The 14,002-nt window shown below is 41.0% G+C and overlaps 2 protein-coding genes across 2 annotated transcripts in view; both read right to left on the reverse strand.

Moving 5' to 3' along the window:
- Positions 1-697, reverse strand: part of Pmar_PMAR022337 (protein transport protein sec7, putative) — a gene marked incomplete at both ends in the record, with an annotated part of 2,895 nt that extends 2,198 nt beyond the window's left edge. Inside the window, 4 exons of the mRNA XM_002785545.1 lie at positions 181-238; positions 284-363; positions 533-638; positions 683-697. Of these exons, the coding sequence (XP_002785591.1) occupies positions 181-238; positions 284-363; positions 533-638; positions 683-697 (259 nt within the window). The remainder of the gene's footprint in view (positions 1-180; positions 239-283; positions 364-532; positions 639-682) is intronic.
- A 2,447-nt stretch (positions 698-3,144) lies between these two features.
- The window catches only part of Pmar_PMAR022338 (protein transport protein sec7, putative), a gene marked incomplete at both ends in the record, with an annotated part of 13,451 nt that continues 2,593 nt past the window's right edge, over positions 3,145-14,002 (reverse strand). The window contains 18 exons of the mRNA XM_002785546.1: positions 3,145-3,183; positions 3,253-3,362; positions 3,407-3,478; positions 3,531-4,201; positions 4,698-4,896; positions 5,300-5,440; positions 5,768-5,889; positions 6,196-6,285; positions 6,386-6,499; positions 8,080-9,188; positions 9,837-10,047; positions 10,194-10,294; positions 10,516-10,595; positions 11,506-11,620; positions 11,670-11,855; positions 12,319-12,408; positions 12,609-12,728; positions 13,277-13,398. Coding sequence (XP_002785592.1) covers positions 3,145-3,183; positions 3,253-3,362; positions 3,407-3,478; positions 3,531-4,201; positions 4,698-4,896; positions 5,300-5,440; positions 5,768-5,889; positions 6,196-6,285; positions 6,386-6,499; positions 8,080-9,188; positions 9,837-10,047; positions 10,194-10,294; positions 10,516-10,595; positions 11,506-11,620; positions 11,670-11,855; positions 12,319-12,408; positions 12,609-12,728; positions 13,277-13,398 — 3,692 coding nt within the window. The remainder of the gene's footprint in view (positions 3,184-3,252; positions 3,363-3,406; positions 3,479-3,530; positions 4,202-4,697; positions 4,897-5,299; positions 5,441-5,767; positions 5,890-6,195; positions 6,286-6,385; positions 6,500-8,079; positions 9,189-9,836; positions 10,048-10,193; positions 10,295-10,515; positions 10,596-11,505; positions 11,621-11,669; positions 11,856-12,318; positions 12,409-12,608; positions 12,729-13,276; positions 13,399-14,002) is intronic.

Here is a 14,002-nt window from a genome sequence, read left to right on the forward strand (position 1 = left end):
ACTACTCTAGTAAAGATTTCGAGAGCCACTCTCTTCATTGTGGTACCCTCTGCTCGAAATTCCGTGAGAAACTACAAATCTGGGCGGCCTTCCCAGAAACACTTCACACGTACAGTTAAATTTACCGGAAATTCCATCGATGAGTTTATGCGCACCAAATGAGCAGATCCTCCTGCTTACCAATCCTAGCAACAGCTTCACTCTCGTGATGTACACAGGCTCCCAGTAAAGCAAGTATCTGCGGAAACACGAGAAAAAAATCTCCGACATCCGTCATTCTAACCTGTGGGAGGAGGAACCCTAGGCGATCGAAGCGCTTGTCGACAAGACGAGTCAAGGCCGATACAGCCGATAAACATGTACCTGAACAAAGAAAAGGAAGAGATATTCACTGGTGCGCAAAATAATTGCTGATGTAGAAGTTGCATAAACGATTTGCTACATAAATGAAAAGCAAAATATATAGCCCGTGAACTTTGCTAAGTGTTCTAGTCAAAATACAAATATACTCCATAAAGTTGCATAAACTTACTGCTGGTGACACCCTGCTCGGTGGCACCCCTCTCAACCGGAGGGGTGGGTGGCCTGTTACCAGGCGTCAACAAATGCAGCATATCGTCAAACAAGGGGGATAATACCTAACGATATGAGTAAGAGAGAGTCATCTAGTCCCAACTATTACGCCGTTGAAAACCATGAGTAGAGTATCGTTATCGAAATCATCAATCTGTGATGTGAGGCACTCAAACAACTTATCGATAGCGGCTGTACGAACGTCTCGTCGGCTGTCGAAAACAAGTACTTCCAAACCATGAAGTATCTGAGAATCGTCAAAATCAAATCACTTGCAAGGAGTCCCTTATAGATTTGTATATGATAACGACACAGTGTTGCTCGAACTTATTAGCCCTATCGATGAGCTATTTAGTGGGGTTCCTATCAGTTCGCGACACACACCAGCATTCCACTTGCTGGTTAGCGATTCACAGTTCTTCACCAGATGGTGATATCGTACTGCGCGACCCCTCATCCCTCATTGATGAGCTATTTGACGGTTTTTCCATCAGATAAGTGATACTTTGCTGGTTGATTCATTAAGCTCCAATCATGACCTATTTGGTTTTTTGTTCACATAGTGATAATGTGCTGGTTGATTCGTTGCGCTCTATTAATAAGCTATTTGACGTTTTTTTAATCGGATAGTGATATTGTGCTGCTCAATTTTTCAACTACATAAACAAGTATTTGACGGTTTCTGAGAATTGATATTCACTGACGCAGGGTCATTCAGAGAAACTATTTCTCTTAATGATCCCTGTGTCCATAATTAAGTCACGCAATACCATTGACCTTGTTCGAGAGCTTTTGACGGTATTTTCATCAGATAGTGACGTAGGGTGGTGTCTCTCATTGCCGTTAGCCCGGTAAAAGCCAAAAGTTCCGATTCCTATTTTTCCATCAGAAACATCAGAGAAATTTTCCACTGCACACTGGAAGTTACAGATTTCTATGTAAGCTTGTTTTCGCTATGTCACCAAGAAAACAGGATTTGAGGTCGTCCAGTAAGCTGGACGACTTCCGACGTGTGCTGTGGCATCGCGCCACAAGCATGCGTTGACGAAAAGTCTACTTTCGTGATCGCCACGGTAGACTCGAGTGGCGCATAGTGAAGAAATAGGTTTGGAATAATAGCGATAATTATTAACTATCGCTGAAATAATAGCTATGCGCTATTATTCCAAGGTGTTTGTCAACACCATCCTATTAAACTCGTATTGGATTTTAATCGAACTGAGTCCATCTCACTAGAGCGTAGTGAAGAAGACCACAAGTCACTTGTGTTCTGAACGAGAATTCTTGATGAAGGAGCGCTGATCTACTCGTTTCTTCGCAATTTTGAGGCATACATATCAGGAGGACAACTTCGACTCCTCTCAGGGGAGTCCGCCGTAATACGACGCTCCTTGTGAGGTAAGACAGGAAAAATTTGTTAGACCTTGCAAAATCTGTTCGTCAGATGAGTACACCTCTCATGTTGAAGTGAGTCAAAACGACTCCGTAAATACCATTGACTCAATGGACGACATGAACTGTTAAAGATGAGTTTTACTATTTTTTCGTCGGTTATGGTTCTGAGATACGTGGAATCCTGGCCGGCAACCAATTTGCACTTTTTTCATCAGATTGTCACGACCGCACAGGCTGACTCCAGAGACTCTTTCACGACAGTTACCTCGATATGTCTGAGGGTTTAAAAGTGGTCGAGCGCCAGAACTTGCTCCGTATGGTGAAGCGCCGTCTCACCACCATACGCAGACGCAAGATCTACTTCCGCGACCGCCACGGTAAATTAAGATGGCGCATAGTGAAGATATATATCTTCTGAACTATGCGTCATCATTTCACGGTGTTGATCAACACCATTTTTCCCGTTATACAGCGTGATAAGCGGAATTCCTAGTCTGATCACCCTGAGGGCAATGCTCGAATCGACAATGTCGATTCTCCCTTTTTTCAATCAAAATTGTTCATCCTGTTCAAGGCGCTCACCTGGAAATGTCGAAAGTCTATAAATCGGCTGGGAATCCGAGCTTGCCTCGTACGCTAAAGCGTCGCGCTACCAGCGTACGTCGGCGCAAGATTTACCTTCGTGACCGTCACGGTCGACTCAAGTGGCGCATAGTTCAAATGTACATCTTCTAAGCTCTACGCCTCTATTTTAAGGTGTTAGTTAACAGCATTCTAATCTAACGGGTAGAAGTCTCGCTGCATTTGAACTTCTGACTCAGAAGCTAAGTAGGGATACAACGCATTGTCGGGAGGTGCCCTTCCAGCTCATAATATCCTTTAGCGCTCGAAACGATACTATAACCATTTAACCATCAGTTAACTTGGCATGCACAAGGACCTCTGAAAAGTTCCCATTTGAGACCGTGAGAACTTGAGACAGTGTCGCGCCAGAGCCTTCTTCGTAAGCTAAATCATCGCGCAATCAACATCATTCTCGCGACTGTGTGGCTAGAGTCCAGCGGTTGGACTTGCGTGGCGCATAGTGAACAACATGTATATCATCTAAACTATGCGTCACTACTTCAAGGTGTCGATCAACACCATCTTCAAATGAATATTTTAGCCTCGATAACGTTAACGCATAAACAGGTTGCCAACAACCATCTTACGGGTCTAACCTCAAGGCTGTTTCGATGAGGATAAATATCTCAAACTTCAATTGGCGCCTATCCCAATTCTTACCGGGAACCAATGCAAAGCTGGTTGTTGCTGTGAACTCGCCAAACCGAGTGTAGCCTCTTTCTTCACCGGTGAAGCAGTAGTGGGCAGTGTCGCGCCTGACTGTGGCGTGCCTGAGCTCAAACCAATTATCCAACAAAAGCTGATGATAGATCACCTCCTGTCAAGAGGCCTTGTTGATATGACATTTGCACTGGAGGCAGCTGACTAGCTGGATCAGCCAGATAGTCTGAATTTCACAGTCGCATATGAAGCTCCTTGACGAGAGCAGCGCTGCCTACCTATACAGTCCTGTAAATACTGCATTGCCTTCATCGATAATTCCAAACCTCCGCCAGTACATTGCGCAAATCCCACCAAAACCCGCACATAATCTCGCATATTCTCCACACAAATGGTCTCAAAATGTTCTTCTCTCAACCTCGTGACGATCCTCATACCCATCTCAATAACAGCTTTATCACCACCCGAGTTGGCTGCCAACAGGAGCACGTGAAACACAGACTTCCAGCCTGATTTCATGTTGGCTCTCGTCACATCCGACGCCACAAAGGACTCCATAATAGACAAGATGAGCTCCTTGACTTCTCTCGAGCTTTCTGATGAGCCCATGACAGCTTCAAACGGTCGAAGAAATTCCACTTGGAAGTGATAGTTCGACAACTCGTCCTTTTGTAAGAACTTCAGTGCGAGCTGTCTCAACGAGTCAATCGCATACATGGACAACTGCTGATTCTTGCTTTGCGCCACTTGCGCGAAATGCGCCGACAAAACGCGCCAAATCCGCGACCAAACCAGCCTGATGCGATTGGACATATTGATATCAGCAACCTCGACCAGCTTCTGCAGACAGAAGACCCTCGGGTTATCAACCACTGCTAACTCAGCAGTTGAGAGGTGACACAACTCCTCGACGAACACTATGACCTCACCATTGGACAATTTCGTAGACCTGAAGGAACTTGCTCGATGAATTACTCAGCAGCTACTACAACCACTTCATAAAAATCAAACATGCTATAATCCCGAATCGAATCGACTCACCTCTGGAAGATTGCATCTGTAGCCGGGACTATCTCAGGATGACCTTCCACTACCTCTTTGCTCGCCTAAAATAATGCGACATGCGAAACGCCGATGGAAAACATAATTTGCCAACTACAACCGCGAATCAGTTATTCACACGGAATTACACGCTCACAGCTCTGTCTCGACCAATCGACTTGAAATTTCTTTGGGAATTTACATTGCATGATTTTTACGTTTTTCATACGGAAGTATACATTCACAATAGACTCACAACACTGTCTCGACGAAGCGACTTGAAATTTCTTTGGGAATTTAGGGCGAATTCGCTGTGAACCAAAGAATACACAACAAACACAGCAAAACGCATTGCATGATTTTTAAGTTATTCATACGGAAGTATACATTCACAAAAGACTCACAACACTGTCTTGACGAATCGACTTGGAATTTCTTCGAGAATTGAAAATAAATTCACGGTGAAACGAAGCGAAGACGGTGAAAATAGCAGAATACATTGGAGTTTCACCCGTTTCACGTAGAACAGCGTGATACTCCGTAAAAACGCGATATGCACTAGTCGTGGAATATGCTTCGCACTAATGCTTTTCATATCACGAGCTAAACTCTATTGTATGATTTCCAGGCCATTTCCCACAAAACAACCAGCCTCCAATTCGATCAGCTTCGCCCAGCGTTACATTAATCTCTTCTTCAGAAGGTTCTTCCGGCTGTTTCATCATAACGCTAACTCCAGTGCCCACCCACTGCGTGGCGAGATGTGGTGACGAAGTAGACGTATGTGCTGCAAACATCACGCCCATCATACTCGACCTTGCATGCTAAGGAACGACATCAAGATTATAGAAATCCTGCTGGACTCGCGCATGGAAATATTGGACATTCATCCGTATTATGAAAATTAAAATCTATAATTTTCGCATGATGAATTCTCCAAAAAAACATATTATAATGAAAAAAATATTGTTAAAACCGCCCCAAAAAAGATGAAAATACAACTCACAACTCGTCATAATCATTACTCTTTGCGACTCTGCAGCGTCAGGATTTGTGAAATATACATAATCGCTCTTAGCACGATTCGCCAACAATGCCAACCTATCTATCTGCGAGGCCATAAGAAGCACATGCTTCCACGAATGACCTAAACACTCGATGCAGTCTAATACGTCCACAATGAAGGGCGCAGGTGTTCTATTCCCACGAAAATCACTTTCAACACAGTCGTTTTTCCGTAGCTGGTGAATTCGCCGACTATATAACTGCAAAATCCACAAACGGGAAGCTTTCGAATGACAATCCACCCAACTTCATACGCACGCTTAAAGCGTTCATCCCCTCGGAAAAAACTCCTATACCGTAAATCACGTTTTCAAATTCCAACGGAAAAATTCTTAAATTTTTCACAAAAACATTCCTACTCAAAATCTCAACTGATCAACTTTAGTCTCAAAATGATTCAACCTCATACTACCCAAAACAACTTCTCCTCCTTCAACCTCGCTACTAGCCAGATTAAGTAGTGCCTTAATGCACATAATATTCTTAGCACTCGCTGGAGCCTCAAAAGGACTCTTCATAAGGCCTGTATATCTGAAAATATTTAAATCGTCACCGATACTGCTATCTCTAAAACCTACACGGAAACCAGACCAATATTTTCACATATTTTTTCAATTCCCAAAGTACTTCTGTAAACTACAAAACGTTGTCAATAAATTCATTTATTTTTCCCCAACCGAACCCCGAAATCGGAACAACTCGATTTTGCGAACAGCTCAAGGACTAGAATTCTTTATGACGGAAAAATGCCCAACCCGGGAAACGAACCGGATACATATGTCAAATTCATCGACCGAATCGGAGCTCCACCCATTAATCGCGAAGCCCTAGTACTACTTAGCTAACATCGCCACGAAGCACTCCCTTTCCGTGTCCATATCAAATCGAGCACAAAGCCTCACTGAGTGCTTCAGACCTTCCACACACCTGATCGACATACCTCCAAAATTCAGAGACAACTCATCGCACAGTGTAGATTTTCCCCTTGTGTATGCGTGCAAACCAACACCACCATATTAGTTATTACCATTCTATAATCTCCAAGGACTCCTCCTCAGAATTCATCAACTGTGAGAGCGTTCCCAATATGCTACCCCACATCACCTCGAACATCGGTCCTAGATACCTATACAGAACAATACTCAGAGACTATAGAAGTATAACAACAACAACATGGTCAACTACACGTGTTAATCTACTCTAGTGAAAACCCACACAAAAAACCGGTATAATGGAGTTTCACAACCCGTTTTACGTGATAAAAACACGCTATGAAGTGAATAGAAAGTACTTGGTGAATTACACCAAAAAAATGACCACATTTCTCAACAAACACATCACCAGTTTTACGCGTTATTCACTGCTTACACGCAAAGTGTGATATCAAATTTTCACTACTGTTTCCATATCACCGGTAAAATTCCCATATACCATCTCGGAAGTGCATAGTTCCGTTTCCACGAAAAAACTACGCGTGTTGTTCGCAATGAGGAAATTTCGGGAAATTTTTGTTGCTATTTGTATACTTCTACGCCGACTCGTGTGCGAATTTCCATATATAAACTTGGAAACTTGGATGAGGAAACGAAATATATATCCGTAAATTGGTTCAGAAAAAATTTTCATCTCCCAAAATTTGTCACAAAAAATTCAAAAAAATTCTCCAAAATTTCACATACACATACTAAAAACACTAATTCGAATATTAATTGAAAATTGATAAAATAGGGAAAAATTTCAGTGATTCATTACTTCTTCTTACAATAAACCCTAACACACACTGTAGCGAGCGATGATAAAATCGTCCACAATACAAACCACGATGGAGTTTCACCCGTTTTACGCGAAGTGGCGTAAAACGCGGTGATATGCAGTAGTCGTGAAATATGTTTTGCACTAGTTTTTTTCATATCACTAGGGTCGTGAAACTCCAATAAGTCATACCACTTCTCCGACGAGTGTGGGAAATATGCACTGATATCCGATACCGAAAATTCTGCGAAATTTTTTTGCGAAATTGCTCTTCGTTTCTATACACTTCTACTCGGATGCGTATATATAAATTTCTATAATCAGCCAGGAAACTCCCGAGCCCAGCTGAGGAAAGCGATTACATATATTCCTACTCCAACACTGTATAGGAAACTCCTGAGCTCAGCTGCTGAGGAAAGCGATTACATATATTCCTACTCCAACACTGTATAGGAAACTCCTGAGCTCAGCTGCTGAGGAAAGCGATTACATATATTCCTACTCCAACACTGTATAGGAAACTCCTGAGCTCAGCTGCTGAGGAAAGCGATTACATATATTCCTACTCCAACACTGTATAGGAAACTCCTGAGCTCAGCTGCTGAGGAAAGCGATTACATATATTCCTACTCCAACACTGTATAGGAAACTCCTGAGCTCAGCAGCTGAGGCAAGCGATTACATATATTCCTACTCCAACACTGTATAGGAAACTCCTGAGCCCAGCTGAGGAAAGCGATTACATATATTCCTACTCCAACACTGTATAGGAAACTCCTGAGCTCAGCTGCTGAGGAAAGCGATTACATATATTCCTACTCCAACACTGTATAGGAAACTCCTGAGCTCAGCTGATGCAAGCGATTACATATATTCCTACTCCAACACTGTATAGGAAACTCCTGAGCTCAGCTGCTGAGGAAAGCGATTACATATATTCCCATACCACTCCTCCCACACATCATCTACTACTCTAAAGGGTCTCTAATCCTGCCCAACTCCTCCGGCCGTTTGCTCAACATCTCCTTTGACTTTTCCACTATCGATTCCGTCTCTTTAATAAACAGCTCAAACCTCCTCGATGGTTGCATCGCAGATTTCTGCCGACTTGCCAACTTCAATTTCAAATCCTCATCCTCATCGAGTGAAAACGGTTTATTCTTAATCTCGTTATAGAGAAATTCCAGATGTTCCTGTGGTATATCATTGCCGTCGTTAATGCCTCTATTATTCCTCTTGAAATCTTCAAAACTCATTTTATTCTTTACTTGCGATGAATGCAAATCCGTGTTCAACATAATCAGCGAAAACGATAAGATATACGCACAATCTGCGTTCGCGTACACTTCCGGATTTTCCTTGCAAAAATGCTCCGCAAATTTCTCCATCATTCTGTCAATTTTCTGCGATTCCCCCGGCAACCGAAAATTATCCAAGAACTCCCTCAGTGCTGATACCAAATCCATCCCCTGAAAATCATGCGATTCCACCAGCGCATACATAACCTGTAAATTGAACGGCTCGTCTTCACCAAGATAATCACCAAAAGCAGTTTTATCTACTCCCCGCGTTTTTTTCAAAAGCCTCGCGACATCAACAGGATCATTATTACAAAAACCGCGCGCCACAAAATACTCTACTCCCCGTTTTGGTTTCATATTAAATTTCCTTACTCCAACTTCGAGTTCACTTTTCCTCGCTTTCTCCACAATAGCGCTCGATTTCCCAACAGCCGCACTTATAGAATTTCTCGGACTGCCCTCGCCACTTTCACTATCTCCGCCCGAACAACTAGCATTGGCCGCATCGTTTCCTTTTTCCTCCACTTCCTGCTCCTTCTGATTAGATAACTCCACCATACTAGCAGTCAACGTTACCAGACTCTCGAGTGCCAACATTTTCAATTTATTTTCCTGAACTGCCTCCAAATCCCCTCCACCCTTCGGAACGCCTCCTTGCGCGATTTTTGCCAAAGTAGATATGGATCCCTCAAAAACGTTTCCCTCCGTCACGCTGCAATCGTATTCTTTAAACAGATCTAGACAAGTAGTAGCGTCCGTACACAACTTTGAGAAAACCTGACAAAATCAGAAACTTCATATTATTCTCAGAAAATACATAAAAAAATACTTTGATATACACACTTGAATAGCACAGAAAATACATTTAATTGTTGTCACTATTTTCCATTCACTTGTCACTAAAACTTATATGATATCTGTTAATAACTGTTTATAAAGTTGGCGATCCCTAGCCTATTGGCAACTACGTGTGACAACAGCAAATGAGCGGAGCATATACCGCAACAACAGACACTTTCGCGTTGTGCGTGCGTGCAGAATTATTCTGGCTTAACTACGAGGCGTCGGAGGCCACCAGATGGATCAAACGACTCCTCTATATGCGGAGGTGTAGGCAAATCGTCGATTCTGCGAACAGCATAAAAACTATTTTTGAGGGAAAAATGTCCAACCCGGGGATCGAACCGGGGACCTATGTGAAATTCATTTATCGAATCAATAGACGTGGACTGAGTGAGCTCCATTCCTTCGTCACGAAGGCCTAGTAATACAAAAAATAGAAAAATAATAAAATGAAATTTCACGACCGTGATATGAAAACCATATTTCACAAACTACTGCATATCACCGCTAATATCACCGAGTATTACGCCACTTCACGTAAAACGAGTGAAACTCCACTAAATTTCATTTTCTTTATACTACCTGCAACACGCGATGTTTGTGCTGATAACTCGAATTTCCCGAATTCAATATCCTCTTGAAAACCTCTTCCACGAACACTCCAATTTGGGCGCTTATATGAGCTTTCAAATCCGCATTTGTTGCTACTGCCACGAACACTTGCAAAGCTAGAGTAAATATCTTGGGGACAGGTGACACACAATTACGCAAAATCGAATACATCAGACGGAACCTGAGAAGCATGATGAGAAAAAAAAATTCCAAAAAAAATCCGGAAAAAATATCAGAAAAAAATCGCAACGATAAACAAAATGTTGAAATATATAATAATAATAATAAAAATGCCGCTCCCAGGGATCGAACCCGCGCCCTTCCTACTTAATCTCCTCTATGAAAACAGCATTCCTCTTCAGAGCACTGCCAGAGCCGTTTATCACACACAGTATCATATCCAGACTCAAACGTTTAGTCTTCACCGCCTAATATACAACACAGTGTGGAGGGGAAAATACAGAAAATTTCCGGAAATTCTCACCGCTTTCTATACATTTCTACCATAACTATTAGATAGTAAATATAACTCAATAAATTTTTTTTCCTTTAGTTCATATATAAACTCCGAGAATTAACTTCGGAAACTCCCGAGCTCAGTTGAGGAAAGCGATTACATACATTCCTACTCCAACACTACTCTACTTACCATCGGGTCCGTCGTTGAAGACGGGTCGACTTGAGCTCCTTCCTGAGGCGGCTCCAATGCACCATAAAGAGATATCGTGCCTGGTACAACGATTCGCATACACACTCCTTAGTAGAAATCTAATACTGCTCCTGCACACGGTCATTTCAGCACGGCCCTCAAGATATCAACCATAAATCCGATTTAGCCTTAAAGTGTATACTTGTTATGGTGAATGTTATGGTTAATGGTGAATGGATACCGATTTAATGCATTCATCATGCTGAGGTATTATATGAATATTCGCCGCATTAGCCGAGAAATCAAATTTTCAAAACGCGCGCACAGTAGTAATACAAGAATATTCCCTTCATAATATTTAAATAACATCACTCGTATCTATTTCCTTCCCCTATCAGTGGAGTTTCACGGACGACCATGATATGAAAAACATACAACTACTGCATATCACCGCGTTTTTCACGGAGTATAACGCCACTTCACGTAAAACGGGTGAAGCTCCAGTACATGTTCATAACAATGCCAACATTGCATATGCAGTATAGCGTCAGATCGACTTTCATCGATCTCAGAAAAGTAACTCGCATTTTTCCACACTACTTCTTCGGTGCTCAATGAATTTCTAATACTGGAGTTTCACAACCCGTTTTACAAAGTGAAGTGGCGGCGTAATACTCTGTGAAAAACGCGGTGATATGCAGTAGTCGTGAAATATATATTTTTCATACAACTACGCTAAAACTCAACTATATGTAATAATAGTATTAATTTAGTATTATGTTGTAATAATAATATCCACTGCCGGATTCGAACCCGAGTATATATATATAAAAAAAGGCAATATAAACTCCGCAAACTACATCACCAACTAACGTTCATAATAAACACCAACTATCTCATCATTTCGAGCGGGGAAAATTTCCATCATTTTTCCATCGGACCTAATCCGTATCTTACCATCACCAACCTAAGATACGCCCCCCATCTCACATAGCGTCGAAAACACTTTCAGTGCATCGTCCATATAAACTTCCATTTTCGCTCGGATTTCCGCATCATCACTAACCAACGACGATTCCCCACAAATCACCGGTTCATCAACAATCTGAGAAAAAAAATTTCCGCAAAAAATTTCCAAATTTTACCACTACTACTTTTCTCCTTTGCAAGTTGATTTCTTTACACGTTTTACTACACACAGAATCTTTGCTTTCCAAACAATAATGTGCTGCTGGTTTGCGGCAAACTATGCAAAAACCAAATTTTTTCGGCGCTTCGCTCCGCTCATTCGGTGCGGAGGGATCCACTTTAGCCACGGCCTCGTCAAGCCACTGGTCAACCTGAAAAAGAACGCAAAAATTTTTTGTCAGAAATTAACTGAAATATTTTTTCATAATTAATCTTTGCAGGGAAAAAACAAAGCGAAAAATTAAACTTCCAAAAATCTTCGAAAATTTTTTCCAGAAATCGTCTGAAATTATCAAACGATGAAGTAAACTTTTTGAAAAACTGAAAATATTTATGCCCTCCCAAAATTTTTTTCTGAAATTTTATTTTTTTCACATAACGATGATCTACAAGTTATATAATTCACGGTATAATAAAAAGAGTTTTGAAAAATATAATAAATTTTTTTACGTTTTATAGCAGTATAATAATACCAAAAAAATTGCAAAGAAAGTAAAAATAATTTGTCCACCAATCTTATACTATAAGAGATTTTATTTTATAAGAAAAAAATAAAATATATAGAAATTTTTTATTTTAAGACTACCACTCCATCACCAACTCCCAAGCACTGACCTGGCTAGCGATCCACTCCTCGCTCTGTTTCGCCTTCTCCTCATCCGAGAGCTTCTTCCCATCACTATTACCATCACTCGAAGTAAGCATCTAACACATATATAAATCTATAACTCTTGCAATTTCATGCCGCGCGGTAATTACAATGTAAATGAAACCCTTATTCACTGTTGGAATATATATTCGCTTTTATCAGCTGAGCTCAGATGTTTCTATGCAAATTAGAGTAAATGTGTACACAAACCAACAAAAGAAATTTTCCCAAAAATTTCCTCAAAATTTCCAATCACCTTCTTTTTAATGTCAGCCTCGGTGAGCTCAGCTCGTTGCACCACCGCGTGCAATATTTGCGTCAAAACTGCCTGTGCTGTCCTCTGTGCCAATTCTGATGATTTACCCGAACGATGAACCTAACAACGACATCAACAACATAAAGATATCCAAAATCTTCCGAGTGCGGTACTGTTGAGATTTGTCATATTCAATTAGTAGTGTTCATGCGTAAACGTTGCACTAACATGATAGTTGCTAATTTCATAAATTCCACTTTTTCCCCTGTATATCGGCTAATACCAATCTACCATTTTCGTCCTTAATCATAGACAACCCCTCATCATTGAGATTGGACGCACTATGAAGGATACTCCTATCCTTTTTTCTTGAGTAGCACAACCTCCTCACCAGGGAGATAGTATTCAGTATAGGAGTATGGCCGCGAACTCAGCAGCAGCTCCGAAAGGAGCGGCTAAGCTCAGGTATACTCCTATTACTGTAATAGAATTCAGAGTGAAAACAGAGCGCCATGCGCTACTACTACTACCACTACTACTACTACTACTACTACTACTACTACTACTACTACTACTACTACTACTACTACTACTACCACTACTACTACTACTACTACTACTACTACTACTACTACTACTACTACTACTACTACCACTACTACTACTACCTCAAAGCACATCTTGACTCCTTTAATAAGGTCATCACCATGCACTGTACTACCATCACTAGCAGTAACAGCCGACAGCAGTTCCCTCAACGTCGTGAGTGTATGCTCATCATCACTAACACCTGTAAAATACAATACCCTTCTATCACTACATAATGCACAAATCTATTTATCAACTTGACCATGTGAAACAGTCCATGAAAAAAACACAATTCTGGAAAATTTTTTCACAAATTTTCTTTTGATCTTTTTTCGAAATTTCCGGGAAAAAAACCAAAAATATTCCAACACTACAAACTGAAGGTTTTCGTGACGAATTCCAAATTTGCGACTTCCCAAAATTTCCTCATTGCACTATGAGAAAATATGCAATAATAAAATTCTGAGAAATTCCCATCAGTTTTCCCATAATTTGAAGTGAAACATGAACCTATATTTTTGATTTTTTCCTACACGAGGACTAGGAACACATTCTTCAATCAGTTTCCGATGAGAATATCATTTCCCCCCGATGTTATTAAACCCTAGGTGATATTATTTCTCAATGTTAAATTGGTTTTCGGTTCCAAAACTAATATACTCTTCTTTGGGAGGGAACTCAAGTGGTTTAGAATGAGAGATACTAATTCTTAGTCATGCTTCTGAATTGATGAGTGACATATCAATACTATAGTGATATATAAAACGTCTTTGCTATTATTACTATTACCTCCAGTCCAACTCGAA

Source organism: Perkinsus marinus, assembly GCF_000006405.1.
Source record: "Perkinsus marinus ATCC 50983 genomic scaffold scf_1104296932410, whole genome shotgun sequence".
In the NCBI taxonomy this organism is placed as follows: Eukaryota; Perkinsozoa; order Perkinsida; family Perkinsidae; genus Perkinsus; species Perkinsus marinus.